The following is a 15849-nucleotide window of genomic DNA, read 5'->3' as shown; positions in this document are numbered from 1 at the left end:
ACTCCGAGAAGGACGCCAACCCCAGGAGGGCAGAGCCAGACAGGAAGACAGAACCAGCATGGAGGAAGTATTTGGACTTGGACCCAGCCAGGCCCAAATCCTCCCTCTTGAGCTTTCCAGGTACCTAGACTAGAAACCTCCTCTTGCCCTCGTTTGCAACCCAGAGGTCCCTGACCGATTCGCTAAAGTCCCCATCAGAAGAATCATTTTGTGGGTAACACCCACCACCCCTCCAATACAAAGACCATTGGTCCTGCAGCTCTGCGTCATAGAATTACAGCTTTTAACCACCAAACCCAGCACTGTGTGTGTGATGCTGACTCCGCTCATGCATGCTCCCTGGGGTGCCCAACAGGCCAAGACTGTGGGGTCCACAGACAGGGGCTTTGGCCATAGCCGTCTCGTGAAGGAAAATCTGACAGCAGCTGTGTGCACTTAGAGGAGCAGGTGCGGGGGAGCCCCTCCCAGGCTAACACCGGAGGCCATCCGGACAGCCTCGCTTCCCACTCTTGCCGACTACGGAATCCACGCCACACTCAGGCTGGGCTCCGATCGTGTCCCCTGCCCCTCCTGGCCCTACTCCTTCACCTACACCTCGCTGAACCACAATGCACTCCCCCAGCCCCTTGAAATCCTGCGCTGCCTCGTGAGCCCACTTCCAATGCCACCCATCCCACCCATCCACCCTTGGCAGGGGGTGGAGTCTCCTCTTTCGTTGGCCCTCCCAAGCACTCTACATGCCTTTACCCACCCTCCTCTCTCTGGGGCACAGCTGGGCTTTCCCGCTGGAACGAAGCAGCTGCAAGGCAAGCAGAGGGCCTGCTCCCCTCCTGGGCCCGGCTGTCCCATGCCCACGACACACCTGGCTCTCCCCAGTCTGACGCAAGTGAATTGAACATCTGGACCACCACCCACCTAAAAGCAGGACTGCTACCTGCATCTCATTCACGGAGGGGAAGGGAGGGTGAGCGCTGCAGGGGGACCTTGGGGGCGGGGGGAGGGGGAAGCCAGGTGTCTCTGTTCTCATCACGGCCCATGGCCTTGCCTTGCCTCCAGGTGGCCACACCCTTGGGGGGGCCTTCCCGGCCAGCGCCACCGTAAGCAGCCTTTGTGAGTCATGTTCTTAGCCCTTCCTGACATGTGAGCAGATCCAGGTCTCAGCCAGCCCGGTTCAGTTACCTCTCGCTTTCCACTCTGCGCCTGCCTTTGTGCGCAGGTTCAACCTCTTATGAAAATGAATGCTGTCGGCCGGCGCCGCGGCTCACTAGGCTAATCCTCCACCTTGCGGCGCCGGCACACCGGGTTCTAGTCCCAGTCGGGGCGTCAGATTCTGTCCCGGTTGCCCCTCTTCCAGGCCAGCTTTCTGCTGTGGCCAGGGAGTGCAGTGGAGGATGGCCCAAGTGCTTGGGCCCTGCACCCCATGGGAGACCAGGAGAAGTACCTGGCTCCTGCCACTGGATCAGTGCAGTGCGCCGGCCGCAGCGGCCATTGGAGGGTGAACCAACGGCAAAGGAAGACCTTTCTCTCTGTCTCTCTCACTGTCCACTCTGCCTGTCAAAAAAAAAAAAAAAAAAGAAAAGAAAAGAAAATGAATGCTGTCTTCAAACACAGATGGCACAGGTAAACTGCCCGGTGACCTGTGAGGAAAGAAGTGGGGATCTCTGTCCCGATTAGTGAGGGCAGCGGCAGCTTACCTGAAGCCGATGGGACAGACCCTTCCGCCCTCCAAGACCCCTCCCACAGCTCCCACCAAGTCCTCAAAAGCAGCCCATCTGCCCAGAGACCCATCCAGTGCCTTCCCTGAGAAACAACACGGGGCTGCCGAGATGCCTGGCTCTCCATGCTTCAGAGGCCCGCACACACCTGCTCCCCGCAGCGGCACCACGCACCTTCCCGGGTGGTGGGGAGGCAGGTGCACAGAGGCTGAGAGTCTCGCCAGGCACCGTGGAACTGGCGGTGGGAGAAAAGGCACAGACACTGGCATCAGACAGCTCTGGGTTTGAATTCTGCTGCTGCCACCCCGGCTGGGTGACCCCTATGGGACCTCAGCCTTCTCCTCTGTGAAACGCCGAGGTGACGACAGCAAGGGCCGTGCAGAGAGGGACATAAATGAGGATGAAGTGCCAGCCTGGTGCACACCCAGAGTGGGCTCCAAGAGCCTTCCTGTCCCTGTCTCTTCTCTCACTCTTCCTGAGCCTCTGCCCTGTAATGCGCAGTCTCCCATCATTTCTGTTCCTTTATTTGGGGTAAATGGGGGGAAAGGAAGAAAGGACATCTGCAGACAGATCCCCCAATAGCCATTTTGCAGCCCAGCTCCTGCAGGGGGCCCAGCCTGACAGCCAGGACCCCTCACTGCCAATGACCATGGCCACGCACCAAACCAAGGCAGCCCGGCTGTGTCACACAGGAGCTCCCCACTTCCTCAAGGACAACCTGTGGGGCAGGGAGCACAGATGTGGCCGGGGGGGGGGGGGGCTGCAGGGAGTTGGAAGGTGCCAGCCCTGTGACCAAGCAGGGGTCTGGCAGCGCACGTGCCATGAGCAAAGCCAAGCCCAGCCAGCACTGCCAGATCTTCCGACTTCTCAAAAGACGACCGAAAAACAAATTCATAACGTGGAGCCTTCTCATTTAAACTATTAGCTTCAAAGGGACTGAAACGGCGTGTGGGCCTAACACAGTGCCTGCAGAACAGAAGCTCGGCAGGGTAGGGCTTTGGCCACACTTTCTGCACTGTCCACTGCTGTGTCCCCAGGGCCTACAACCGGGGCTGGCCCAGGCTGTAAACTTCCCCAGAGAGCGGAGGTGTCGGTGGGGGAGGGCAGCTCCTGGCCTCTGCTTCAGACTGCAAACCTCTAGAGGGCAGGGTGCTGTTGGCCCCTCTCTCTGGAGACCGGACAGCAGGTGCTATGGGACACACAGCGAAAGACAGGGTGGTCCTGCCGCCCCTCTTATCAGACCCTGTGCCTGGGGTGAGGGAGGTGCCGCCACCATGGGACCCAGGAGGCAGCCCTTGGGGACAACAACCACAGTTGTCCCCCCGCAGCTCCGCGTGCTCAGTAAAGATCTTCAAATAAATAAAGACAAGCAGAGGAAGGGAGACAAGGCAGTGGCTCGGATCCATGGCCGCGTCCTCCTGCCCTCAGAGAAGCACTGGAACCCTGCTGCGTGGCAGAATCAGCCGTCCCAGGACGCCCACCGAGCCGACATGTCTCCAGGGACGGCCCCAGCTGCCAGCCAGGCCAGGCACCCACCCCTGGAGGGCTCCGGGAAGGCCTTGGCTGCAGCTCCAGCCTTCACGCAACACAGTGCTCAGAACTGATAAGCTTAAAAGCAAGTGACAATTTTTCAATGCACCCTTGCTGCAAGGGCAGTGAATCAACACAGCATTGGAAGGGAGGTGAAACCAAGTTCACTCCCCCAGCCCCCAACCTAGAAACCAGCTGGGATTCGTACAGCCATGCTGTCCCCACTCAGAAGCCCCAGCTTAGGAGAGACACAGCACCCCGCTCCCTGCTTTATCACAGGTGCAAGGCCACCCCGACTCACTTAGCAGAAACCCCAAGGTGATAGGCCAGGCTTGATGGGCACAAGCAACTCGGCCTGGGTGCTGGGAAGTTCTACTCCTGGATCCAGGTGGTGTCTACACAGGTGGGTACGGGTGTGAAAATTCACACAGCTGTACCCTTAAGGTCTGTGCACTCACAGACGGCAGGGGTGCTTGGCCTAACGGTTAAGACACCTGTGTTCCATTTTGGAATGCATGGGTTCCATGCCTGGCTCTGGCTCCTGACTCCAGCTTCCCGCTAATGCAAACCCTGGGAGGCTAATAGTGGCTCAGGTAGCTGGACTCCTGCCACCCACAGGGGACACCCAGACTGAGTTTCCAGCTCCCAGCTTCTGCCCCAGCCCAACAGTTGCAGTATAACAGCTACAGTTGGGTACTGAACCATTGCGTGAGTTTCTCTCTCCCTGCCTTTCAAATAATACATAAATAAATTCACATGATTTTTAAATTTCATTTTCCATGGAATTTGTGAAGCCCTCTCAAAAAGTCTCATGAGTTCCAAAAAGCTTATGGAAAACGGAATTAAAAGATAAGTCTTTGGGTGCAAAATTTTTTGAAGTCCGTGTATGCAGGGGTCTTCAAAAAGTCCACAGAAGGGGCAGGCGTTGTGTTGCATCCCCAACCAGAGCGCCAGTTCAAATCCCAGCTGCTCCACTTCCAATCCAGCTCCCTGCTAATGCACCTGGGAAGGCAGCAGAGGATGGCCCGAGTGCTTCGGGGGGCCCTGCCACCCACATGGGAGACCCAGGTAGAGTTACAGGCTCCCTGCTTCAGCCTGGACAACATCCAGGCTGTTGCAGTCATTTAGGAAGTGACCAGCGGATGGAAGATACCTCTGTGTTGTGTGTGTATGTGTGTCTCTCTCTGCCTTTCAAATAAATAACTCATTCTTACAAAGCCCATAAAAAATCATAAATGAGAGCCGGCGCCATGGCTCAATAGGCTAATCCTCCACCTTGCGGCGCCGGCACACCGGGTTCTAGTCCCGGTCGGGGCGTCAGATTCTGTCCCGGTTGCCCCTCTTCCAGGCCAGCTCTCTGCTATGGCCAGGGAGTGCAGTGGAGGATGGCCCAGGTGCTTGGGCCCTGCACCCCATGGGAGACCAGGAAAAGCACCTGGATCCTGGCTCCTGCCATCGGATCAGCGCGGTGCGCCGGCTGCAGCGGCGGCCATTGGAGGGTGAACCAACGGCAAAGGAAGACCTTTCTCTCTCTGTCTCTCTCTCTCACTGTCCACTCTGCCTGTCAAAAATTAAAAAAAAAAAATCATAAATGAATTTCAAGTTTTTGCACCCAAATTAAGTAATCTTTTAGTTCCATTTTCCTGGACCCTTGTGCAGTCCCCCTACGGCCACCCCAGTGCCTTAACAAGAATGACAACAGCAAGCACTTGTTACCAGCCGGGCGGCGCACCGTGCTTGCTTCAGGCTCTGAATCACACAACAGAGAGGCGCACAGCCTCCAGGCCTGCACAGACAGGGGTTAAAGGTTCTGCTCCCAACACCTGCCCCCAGCACACCCCTCCTCCTCTGAGCATGAACGCCCACGCAGGACAACAGACATGAAAATTGGGAGGATGGGGCGGGCACTGTGGCACAGTGGATTAAGCTGCCACCCGCAATGCCAGCATCCCATATGGAAACCAATTCAAGTCTCAGCTGCTTTACTGCCAATCCACCTCCCTGCTAATGCACCTGGGAAAGCAGAAGAAGATGGGTAAAAGACTCGGCCCCTACACCCACGTGGGAAACCCAGAAGAAGCTCCTGGATCCTAGCTTCAGGCTGACCCAGCCTTGGCCACTGTGACCATTTGAGGAGTGAACCAGCAGATGCAGGCTTGTTTTCTCTCTCTCTCTTTCTACTCCTCCCATTCTCTCTGTAATTCTCCCTTTCAAATAAATAAATCATGTTTTAAAAATTGATAGAAGTCAGGGGGTAGGAGCTGCGGTATAGCTGGCAAAGCCGCGGCCTGCAGTGCCAGCATCCCATACGGGCACCAGTTCTAGTCCCGGCTGCTCCGCTTCTGATCCAGCTCTCTGCTGTGGCCTGGGAAAGCAGTAGAAGATGGCCCAAGTCCCTGGGCCCCTGCACCTGCGTGGGAGACCAAAAGAAGCTCCTGGTTCCTGGCTTCAGGTCGGTGCAGCTCTGGCCATTGTGGTCATTTGGGGAGTGAACCAGCAGATGGAAGACCGACCTCTCTCTCTCTCTCTCTCTCTCTCTCTCTCTCTCTCTCTCCCTGCCTCTGCCTTTTAAATAAATAAATAAATCTTTTTTAAAAAATTGATAGAAGTCAGACAAAAACACAAGCAAGCTCTCAGCAGAGGACCCAACAGTAACCTTCCAGAAGCACTGGCCTGTCACAGCCACACCCACTTCAGACATCCCAGGCCACTGGTGCGAGCCAGCCCCTCTCTTAACACACAAGAAGGGGGCCCCCTCTCTCCCGCCACGTCCCCAAAACTGCAGCCATTTTCACATCCGCGTCCCAATTCTTCCCAAATCCCTGTACCTTCTCTTAACACTTTTCTTCAAATTGACTCACAATTTTTTACTTAAACAAATTTGCTTTTTTAAAATGTTATGTAACTCTCGCACACGGAAAACCAGCGTCGCTTGCCAGAATTCATTTTCTAAAATAGCTATTAAACCCAAAGCAGGGGCCACCTGAAGCCACCTTGCCCACCTCACTCACTCTGCGTGACTTTGGTTGGCAACGACACTCAGTCTGCTGGGGAGAGGCAGGAGGAGGGGGTGGGGAGGGGCCTCCTGGGCTCGAAAAGACCAAGAAACTTCCTGGGCTCTTCAGCAAGCCCCCCACCCAGCACAGAAGCGACTGCCGTTGGTTTAACCGAACAGGCCTGGCAAGCTCTCTATTTGGCAACATCCTGGTACGCAGCCATCTGTGCAGCACGCGGGCTCCAAAGAGATAAAACCGCGTTTGGAAAAAAATAGATCCCAGCTAATGGTGACTGGTCACTGATTCAGATGCCCACCGGGCCCCTCCTTGGCACAAAGGAAGGCAGCCTGCCTCCGCCTGGACCTGAGATCTAGGAACCAGGAGCCAGGGCCAGCCCTGGTGTCCAGCGCCACATCCAGGATGGTCGGGGCTGGGCCAGCATCCACGCAGAGGCAGGCAAGGGGTCACAAAACTGCAACAGCGCCCCGCCGGTGCCAGCGTCACCTGCATTTCTCTCCACAGTCTGCTGGAGACTGCCCGACCTCAGACAAGAAAGGGCACTTGTGGGGCAAGCATGGCACTGCGGGCCAGGCCACCACTTGCAACGCCGGCATCCCCTACCAGAGGGCTGGCTGCTCCGCTTCCAATCCAGCTCCCTGCTAATGTGCCCGGGAAGGCAGCAGATGATGGTCCAAGTGCTTGGGCCTCTGCACCCACGTGGGAGACCCGGATGGAGCTCCTGGCTGCTGGCCCAGCCCTGGCTGTCGTGACCATTTGAGCTCTGCCTTTCACGTAGATAAGTGATTTTTAAAGGACGCTTTGAAGCCTGCTTCAGAGGGCGCTGCAGAAGAGGACCTCGGGGAAACAGGCAGTGGCAGACTCCGTGTCCCTCGGGCACCCACCCGTTTGCGGTTCAGCAAGGACCGACTGCATCGCCCTGTCTGTGCAGTGGGGACCCATGGGCAAGAAAGACAAAGTTCCTGCTCCCAGGCAGTCCGCAGTCCGGGGGAAGAAACAGCCAACAATCTGTTTATTGAGGAAACAAGACAATATCAGCTAGTAAGTGTCTCAGAGGAAATAAGTCGGGGTAAAGCTATAAGGACTGCAGTGAGACGCTAGATTGGAGCGTCAGGGAAGTCCTTTTGAAGAGGAGATGGCATCGGAGTTAAGGGTCCAGTGATGAAGAAGCACCAGCTAATTAAGCAGGTGCAAAGGGCCTGGGGCAGGAACAAACTCTACATGTTTCAGGAGCAGAAGTACAGTGGTCATGGTAAAGGAGGGCTGAAGTCATAGGAGGTGAGACCAGCGAACACAGCACGGGGCAGGCCCAGCCACAGAGGCTGGATTGCACATTAAGGCCAGCAGGAAGCCTACAGAGGGCTTCCCGCAGGTCAGAGTCTAGATCTTGCTCGACTTGTTTAAACCCTACTGTACCAGGACTGGTGTTGTGGCTCAGCGGGTTAACGCCCTGACCTGAAGCACCGGCATCCCATATGGCCGCTGGTTCAAGTCCCGGCTGCTCCACTTCTGATCCAGCTCTCTGCTGTGGTCTGAGAAGGTAGTGGAAGATGGTCCAAGTCCTTGTGCCCCTGCACCCGCGTGGAGATCCAGAAGAAGCTCATGGCTCCTGGCTTCAGATTGGTACAGCTCTGGCCATTGCGGCCAACTGGGGAGTGAACCATCGGATGGAAGACCTCTCTCTCTCTCTCTCTCTGCTTCTCCTCTCTCTGTGTAACTCTGACTTTCAAATAAATAAATAAAATAAAGCTTTTAAATTCAACTGTAAGGGGATTGGATAAGGGAGACAAGCAGCTTGGAAATGAAAATAGCGACTGAAGAGGAATCAAGCTCACGCATGCCCCCAGTTTTGTCCCTTCGTACCCGAGGGTTTAATTCCTCAGGCTGTCAGGGAGGCCAACGGGGGCCGCTGATCGAGGGAGACATGTGTTGTTTAAAGCAACAGCAGACAACCCGGTGGCATCCAGAAAGGGCAGGACCCGGCTCCTCCTAGCAAGCAGTCCTCTGCTCGGGGCCAGGGAGAGGATCCATCGCCACCTCACTCGCCTTCTAGCTCGGGGACTCAGGGACTCCAAGCCCAGGCCCCACCCTGGACTGCCCACAGGCTCAGATCCCAAGCCCAGCAGCTCATGGGGCCATCATCAATGGCAGGACACAGGTGGGTCTCCTGCCATCAGGTTCAAATCCGAGGGACAAACCCTAACAGCTGCCAACATCACAAAGACAAGCAGACAACTCCGCTGTCTGGTCAACCCCAGACAAAAAACTTCAAGCCGAAATCTGACAGCACCCCTAGAGCTAAACACCACTTCCCGGTACACAGGTGACAGCAGAGCACGGGGAAGGACAGCAGGTGACACCACCCTCCAGGTTCTCCGTAAAACAATCCAGATTCTTCCCTTCAAGATACAAACTGAAATATATTCAGGAATGAAGCAATTAAGTGTCTGGGACCACGGCTGTGCACCACACAGCGACCCTGCAGTCATATGTGACATGTGTGGGACAGTGAGCCCGTGGGATCCCATCCTGGGCCCAGCTGTTAGGATGCCCAGATCCCACGTGCGAGTGCTGGGATTCGAGTTCCAGCTTCCTGCTGATGAGCACCCTGGCAGGCGGCAGAACATGGCTCAGGACTCGGGGCCCTGACGCCTATGCAGGAGACCCAGATGGAGTCTTGGGGCTCCTGGTTTCAGCACAGCCCAGATCTGGCCTCTGTGGGCATTTGAGGAATGAACCAGCAGACTGGAGCCATCTGTCTGTGCATCCGTCTGTCCGTCTCTGTCTCTTTCTCCCTCTGATTTCCAAATAAATAAAAATAATAAATCTGAAAGAAAGGATCCTGCCCCTGGTGACGTCACAGCCACCTGGGTGTGTTCCCTCAAGGATGACAGCATCTCACGACACAGGCCCCAGAACACACCCCAACCTCAAACACCCCACGACTGCACTTCGGGCCACTCTTCCAGTGGAGCCGGTCAGTGCTGCAGCTGGCCTGGGAGCCGGCAGCGGCTGCTATTCCCCCGGATTCTGTGTACGCCTGGGAACTGCAGCAAAAACTTTGAATAGCTCGGGCCGGCTTCCTCTCACAAGCCACAGGCGCTGCCCACGGCGAGGGCGGCTCCCGCTCACGGGCTCACTGCTCTCCCTGCTCAATGAGGAGGGAATCCCCTTCTTCCTCCTCACACGTCCCAAAGAAAAAAACTGCAATTTTTTCTCCTCTAAGCTCACTTTTTACCAGTCTTTCTCTCTCTCTTTTTTTTTAAGACATTTATGTGAAAGGCAAAGTTATACAGAGAGAGAGAGGGAGAGACAGGGAGAGAGGTCTTCTATCTGCTGGTTCACTCCCCAAACAGCTGCAACAGCCAGGGCTAGGCTGACCCGAAGCCAGGAGCCAGGAACTCCAGCCAAACCTCCCACGTGGGTGCAGGGGCCCAGCACTTGGGTCATCCTCCACTGCCTTCCCAGGCGCATGAGCAGGAAGCTGGATGGGAAGTGGGACTCAAACCTGCACGCACAGGGGATGCCACGTGTTGCAGGTGGCAGGTTAACCCGTGGCACCACCACACTGGCCCCTCCTCTATGCTCCCTGGTCTCAGTCTGGTTCAGGTCAGGGTCAAGGCCACACTGATTTGCCTACATCTTTCAGGTTCCTCTGCCACCGTCCTCCCAATCAAAGGCACCGGTTTCCCCCCTGGGAGGGCCAAGCCCCCCACCCCCATTTCTGTACCCATTGAGGGGATGCTGGGACCTCTGCCTCACCTTCTGTGTGACCGAGAAAGCTGTCCCTGGACATCAGAGCACTTCCAAAGATGTGGCCGCTGCAATGGCTCCAAGCTGCAGTCTCAGAGGACGACCGCATGCAGCTGCCTCCCAGAGCCGTGTCCGAATGGGATCGGATCCCCTCACACACACGTCACCGCTCGTGCAGGATCCCACGCGACAGAAACGCGGGGAGACAGCCAAAAAGAGGCAGAAGCTCCCGCCTGGCCCCTGACTCCTGAAGACAATGGTCGCATCGAGGATGAGGAGGGCCACAAGAGGCAAAGTGAGCCCAGAGCTTTGAATACAGTTCTTGGGAGCTGTGTGGGAGTCCCCTGGCCTGGGCTACATGGGATGTTTGTCTCGTCACCGTTCTCCATGTCACACTCACCTGCCGCCTACTATGCAGTATTTCCACGTAGCCTGGAGACAGCAGTAGGGTGACAAGGACCACCAGGACAGTACTGCAAGCCACATGTGATCCCTGGAGCCCTTGAGGCAAGATACCAGGAGCGCTCTCTGCACGCGCCTGTCACTTAGAGGTGCCAGGAAGGTCGATAGCGTGTGGAAGGCCGAGGAGCGGCCTGAGCCTGAGCCGCCCCCTGCGACGTGCCGGGGAGGAAGGAAGGACTCAGCAAATCTGACCCCCAGCGTGGAGTTCGGGGACTGCTGAAGGCAGGCCGGCAGCTGCAGCCTGCCCAGCTCCCCGGGCCAGCTGGCTCCTGCAGAGCAAGGGTCAATAGTGCACTGCGCTGAGTTCTCCTGCTCCGAGACAAAGGAGCTCCCTAGTCCGGCAAGGGAAACAAAGGTCGCCAGAAGAAACCCAGCTTCGTCCTCCCTTGGGTGGGCCAAGTCCATGACCAAAACCATCAGGACGGCCAGCGCGAGAGATCGACAGGACGCCGCTGGGACATGAATGAGAGATGGACAGGACATCACCAGGACATGAATGAGAGACGGACTGGACACTGCCTGGACACGAACAAGAGGCAGACGGGACACTGCCTGGACAGGACGCCGCCGGGACGTGAATGAGAGAGATGGACGGGATACCACTGGGATGCAAACAAGAGACGGATGGGACACCGCCTGGACACGAATGAGAGGCGGACGGGACACTGCCTGGACAGGACGCCACCAGGACGTGAACGAGAGAGATGGACGGGATACCGCTGGAATGCGAACGAGAGACAGATGGGACGCCACCGGGACACGAACGAGAGATGGACGGGGAGAGATGGACGGTTGCCGCCAGGACACGAACAAAAGGCGGATGGGATGCCGCCAGTCGCGAATGAGAGGCGGATGGGACGCTGCCAGGACACAAACCAGAGGTGGACAGGACACCGCAGCCGGGACACAAATGAGAGACAGACAAGACGCCGCTGGGACGTGAAGGAAGAGGCAGGGATGCACACACGGCTCCCAGGGAGGAGGGCAAGACACCAGGGGCCGCATCACCCCGACTCCAGCGGGGGCGCGCCCAGCAGCCTCCTTAGCCTTGCGTGGCTGGTCTTGACCACATGACTGAGGCAGTCGCCACCAGACACGCCACGCTGGGCACCAGGGGCTGAGCAAGGCCCTGCATCCTCAGGCAGCTCTGCATCTAGTCTTTCCACCCTGGCCTCTCACTTGAGCCTCACAAGCTCTTTGTGTGGAGGCAAAAACTGAAACCCAGGGTGGGAAGGAAAAAAAAAAAAAAAAAAAAAACCACTATGGCAATGCCCGGGAGCCGGGACGGAGCCAGCAGCAGAAGTTGGAGGGCCCCAAGCAGGGGCTTGTCCAACACCCCCGCGGGCTGCCCCCAGGGTCAGGAATGGTCGGTCTGCCTCGTCAGTAATCTCCTTGTCACTCTCGAAGCAGACCCTCCCATCTTCCCTCCGGGGGTCACACAAAACATAGTAGGGAAGGGAAGGGGAGGGGAGGGGAGTGAGGGGCAGAGGCACTGGGGGCCCAGATCTGGAGCCAGGGGCTCCAGGGTTCTGCGGGCAGCCTGGTCTGCTGGACACACCTGTCCCCAGCACCGGCATCCCTAAGCCAGCTGCGGCACTTCCACTCTGTTCAACACCATTCATACTGCCAACGCGTCCTATTCAACAGACTCATTCTGCGGACTCCACGGATTTCATTTAAAGTGACGCTTTATGTCACTACCACAAATGGGAAAATCAATACCACCAGCCCTAACTAGGAGGGAATCCTAAAAATACAAAGAAAACCAAAACAATCTACCTTCTAGACAGGCATGGTTCAGGCTCACAGGGCTTCACCCAGGGGTCTGATCCGCCTTTGTTACAAAAGAGAGAAGAGCAGATGTTTAAAAGGTGCTAAAGCCAATCTGAGACTTTCCCACTGGAGAAATTACACAGACTGCTATACAACTAAAAACGGGAAAAACTTTCTCACTGGGTGACTCAACCATGTTTAAGCACCTGAAGTCATTTCACAGGACAGTCAGCCCATGTGTGGGAACTGTTTTATGAGACATTATGGGGAGCCGGGACAGGAGGGGCCCCCACCAGGGCAACCCATCCACCTTCTCCAACCCCCTGCCCAGGCACACCCAGCTCCTGGGCTGGTCCAGGGAATGCCCGGCTCCAGGGGGCTGCCCTTGCCCCCAGCCCTTGTCATGTGGAGAATACAGCACCAAACACTCCAAAGGCCTCTGGAAGTCAGAACCCAGCAAGGCCCCCCTGGGCATCACCCCAGTCCCAGCAACACCGCTGCCGGCAGTGGGCTCCAACGCCCCTCAGTGGCTGGGGACGCACCCTACCCGGCAGGAACAAGAAGGTATGAGCCAACACCTGCACAGCCAGCCCCTGGGGGCTGTCAGGCCAGCATCTGGGGGCTAGACCCCAGCACGCTCTCTCAGGGGCTCCTTCGCCCACTCCAACCCCCCCCCCCAACACACACACACGCATCTCAGCCCCAGGTCTCCACGAATCTCTGAAACTGCCTGACAAAATTATTTTCCACACCAAGAAGCAAACCCACGGAAGGTGAAGAGTCCGCGACTGAGAACCCCAGGAAAGGAGTGGGGCGGCGGTGGGCGCCCCGCAACCTCGCCCCTCGCCCGCGGGCACCGATCGCGACGGACGGAGCACGCGGACCTCAGCTCCAGCCAAGTTGCCCAGAAGCCGCGCCGGCCACTGCCGCCCAAAGCTGGCGCGGGGCACCCCGCGCTGCAGGCGGCGGGGAGGGCGCCGCGAATGGCCAAGGTTGCGGGGGCGAGAGCTCTGAGCCCCTCAGTCCGGGGGGCCTCCCCCGCCGCCTGGGCGTCCACAGGGAAGCCCCGGACTCGCATCCCACGCTGGTGTCCGCGGAGGACGCTTTTCCCCCACCCGATACGGGGCCGAATGCCCGTCCAGAAAGTCTGCCCCGAAGAGAGCAGGAGCCAAGGGACGCGCAGGCGGCGCGGCTGGTGTTACCTTTTCTCCTTGTTCTGTTTGCGGGATTTGTGCAGGAGTCCGATGAGCACCACGGCGGCGCGGATCCCCGCCTTCCGGCAGTGCATCCTCTCCGCCGGCTGGGACATGGCGAGGCCGGCGGTGCCCAGCCGCGCCCTCGCCCGCCGCGCGTCCCCGCCGCCCCGGCTCCGCGCGCTCCACGCTGCCCGCACCCCGGCCCCGGCCGCCCGCCTCGCATGGGCCCCGCCCCGCCTAGGTGCGCCCCGGGGGTCAGGTGACCGGGCGCTCACTTCCTGGCGACCTTCAGCGTCTCCGCGGGGGCCCGTGGGGCAGCCGGCGTCCACTCCCCGAGCGCGGGCATTTCCGAGGCTCGCAGGCTCCCGGCTCTTGCTCACATGCGCCGCCCGCCCGCGCACGGACCCCGCCCGGCCCCGCCTCCCGCACCCCGGCCACAGGAGTCCCTGGTCCGCCCGGCCCGGCCCCTCTGCCCGTGCCCGCCCTCTCGGGCCACCGCTCTGCGCTCCCGCGGCTCCCGCCCGGGGCAAAGACACCCGCCCGCCCGGATACTTCTCCGATGCGGTCACTGCCTTTAAAGCAGAGGAGGAGAGAACGGGCACGGGGAGGCAGCGCGCGCCCTGCGCTCGCCGCCCCGTGCCGGGCCGTTGCTTCCTCTCACGTTCTTGAAGTCTGTGGGTTGGAGGGCCGGGGCTGGGTCTGCTCCCCGTCAGCTTCCGTTTTGCGGGCCCTCCCTGGGAGTGGGGTACAACCTCGGGTCAGCAACCAACTTCTCCAGGACCGCCAGGTCGCCAGGGAGACACGATCGGGCGTCCCCAGTCGATGGCACCGGCTTCGGGGCCCCGCGTGGGCTGCGGCACCCACGCCGCCCTCTGCATGCGGCTGGCGGGCGAGCCACGTCCTCGCTTATGCACCCAAGGCGGGAAGGTCACTCCAGCTCCTGGGAGAAGTGGGGATCGCTCCTAAGTCCCCCACATCCACCGCTTTTTGCTGCCTTGTCCCCTAGACCCTGGCGGCCCCTGCACTAACCCCTTTTGTTCCTCCTGGGGGAAAGGAATCGGGCAGGGGGTTGGAGGGAATTAAAATGAGCCAATTAGTCTGTCTCTGGAAACAGCCCTGTCGGGGCCTAGGAAGTTCCAGAGGCAATTTGCCTTGTTTTTCATATAGTCTGGTGTTCAAGCAAACAGAAAATCCAGGCAGGGAAGGGGGCCGGGCTGGAGGGGAAGCCAGCAGACAAATGAATTCCCAACCCGCCTCTCCAGTGGGCTGGAGCTGGGGTGGAGGGGAGGGAGCACCGAAGCGGGTCCGAAATGCACCTGCTCTGGTTATGAAGCATCCATTAGCAATGGCCCTGGGCTCCCCTGGGCCTGCCTGGGTGGTGAGGGATGGCAGATATGGTCTTGGACAGCTATTTATAGCTGGAGATGTGAATGACCCAGGCCCCACCCCTGGGATGGGCAGCTGGGCAGGCTGCAAGGAGAACACCAGCAGTGACTTGAAGATCGGTCTGGGAGAAGAGTGGGGAATGGGCAGGAAGGGCCTCGGCCACTGCCCAGGGTACCTGAGGGACCACTGCAGCCCCGTGGCACAGAGGGCGATGTGGCACTGCCCTCAGCCCAGCCCAGCGAGGGGTGGAGGCTCCATCTCCCTTCCCAGCCACTGAGAGTGTGGCTGGCTCTGCTGGGGGGAGGCAGAGCTCATCTGAGTCCAGTGCACAGCCAGATAACAGGACGCGGACATGCAGGTGTAAAATCTTCCCACATTCATTCCTGTTCTGAGGGGCCAGGCCGTCCCTAAAGGTCACAACCTCTCAGACCCTAATTCCAGGTCCCTAAGCAGTGGAAGTTTCTGGAGCCCCTCCTTCTGGCCCTGCCTCCCACCCTAGGAGCACAGATGGGTTTTCCAGCTTACCTGCTGCTGCAGCCCCCAGAGCCCGCCACACCTACGCCCACAGAGGAAGCCAGGGAGGTGATGGCTGCCTCATTGAGGCTTGCCCAGTCCACCAGCCTTATTCAACAGTCACAGGGCGGCCAGCCTTGTGCAAGGGACTGGGCAGAAATGAATACCACCCTTGCCGGAACAAGCGGGGCTAACACCATCTCCAGCCCCGCGCTCGGCGCAGCCTGGCGGAGTTAGCCACTGGCGCACCACCTCCACTACACTTTGTCTCCCTGTCCTCCTGCTCGGCCACTTACATATTATTTTGCTGTAATCAAATCAGCTTGCTTTTTTACTTAATTTCAGAAGAACATCATCACCACCCTAAATGAAAGTCCTTTATCATTTGCCATTTATTCCATGAAAACAAACACAAATTTATTCAATTCTGCCTCAGTGCTATTGCCAGACAAAGGCTCTGAGCCTGGAGGCAGGCACAGCAGTTAACACCCCACTGGGGACCCCAAA

General features: G+C 58.3%; 1 protein-coding gene across 7 annotated transcripts in view; it reads right to left on the bottom strand.

Moving 5' to 3' along the window:
- RAP1GAP2 (RAP1 GTPase activating protein 2) overlaps positions 1–15849 on the bottom strand; it is a 217900-nt gene that overhangs the window by 137332 nt on the left and 64719 nt on the right. Inside the window, exon 1 of one of the 7 annotated variants that reach the window (XM_051824521.3) lies at positions 13450–13850. The exons of the other annotated variants lie outside the window; for them this stretch is intronic. Within the exon in view, the coding sequence (XP_051680481.1) occupies positions 13450–13556 (107 nt within the window). The 5' untranslated portion in view covers positions 13557–13850. Of the gene's footprint in view, positions 1–13449; positions 13851–15849 lie in introns of those variants that run through there. 7 annotated transcript variants of the gene reach the window in all.

This window comes from Oryctolagus cuniculus, chromosome 17 (assembly GCF_051225735.1).
Source record: "Oryctolagus cuniculus isolate XC-2025 breed Fujian yellow rabbit chromosome 17, ASM5122573v1, whole genome shotgun sequence".
Classification (NCBI taxonomy): Eukaryota; Metazoa; Chordata; class Mammalia; order Lagomorpha; family Leporidae; genus Oryctolagus; species Oryctolagus cuniculus.
This window is presented reverse-complemented; position numbering and strand designations above follow the sequence as displayed.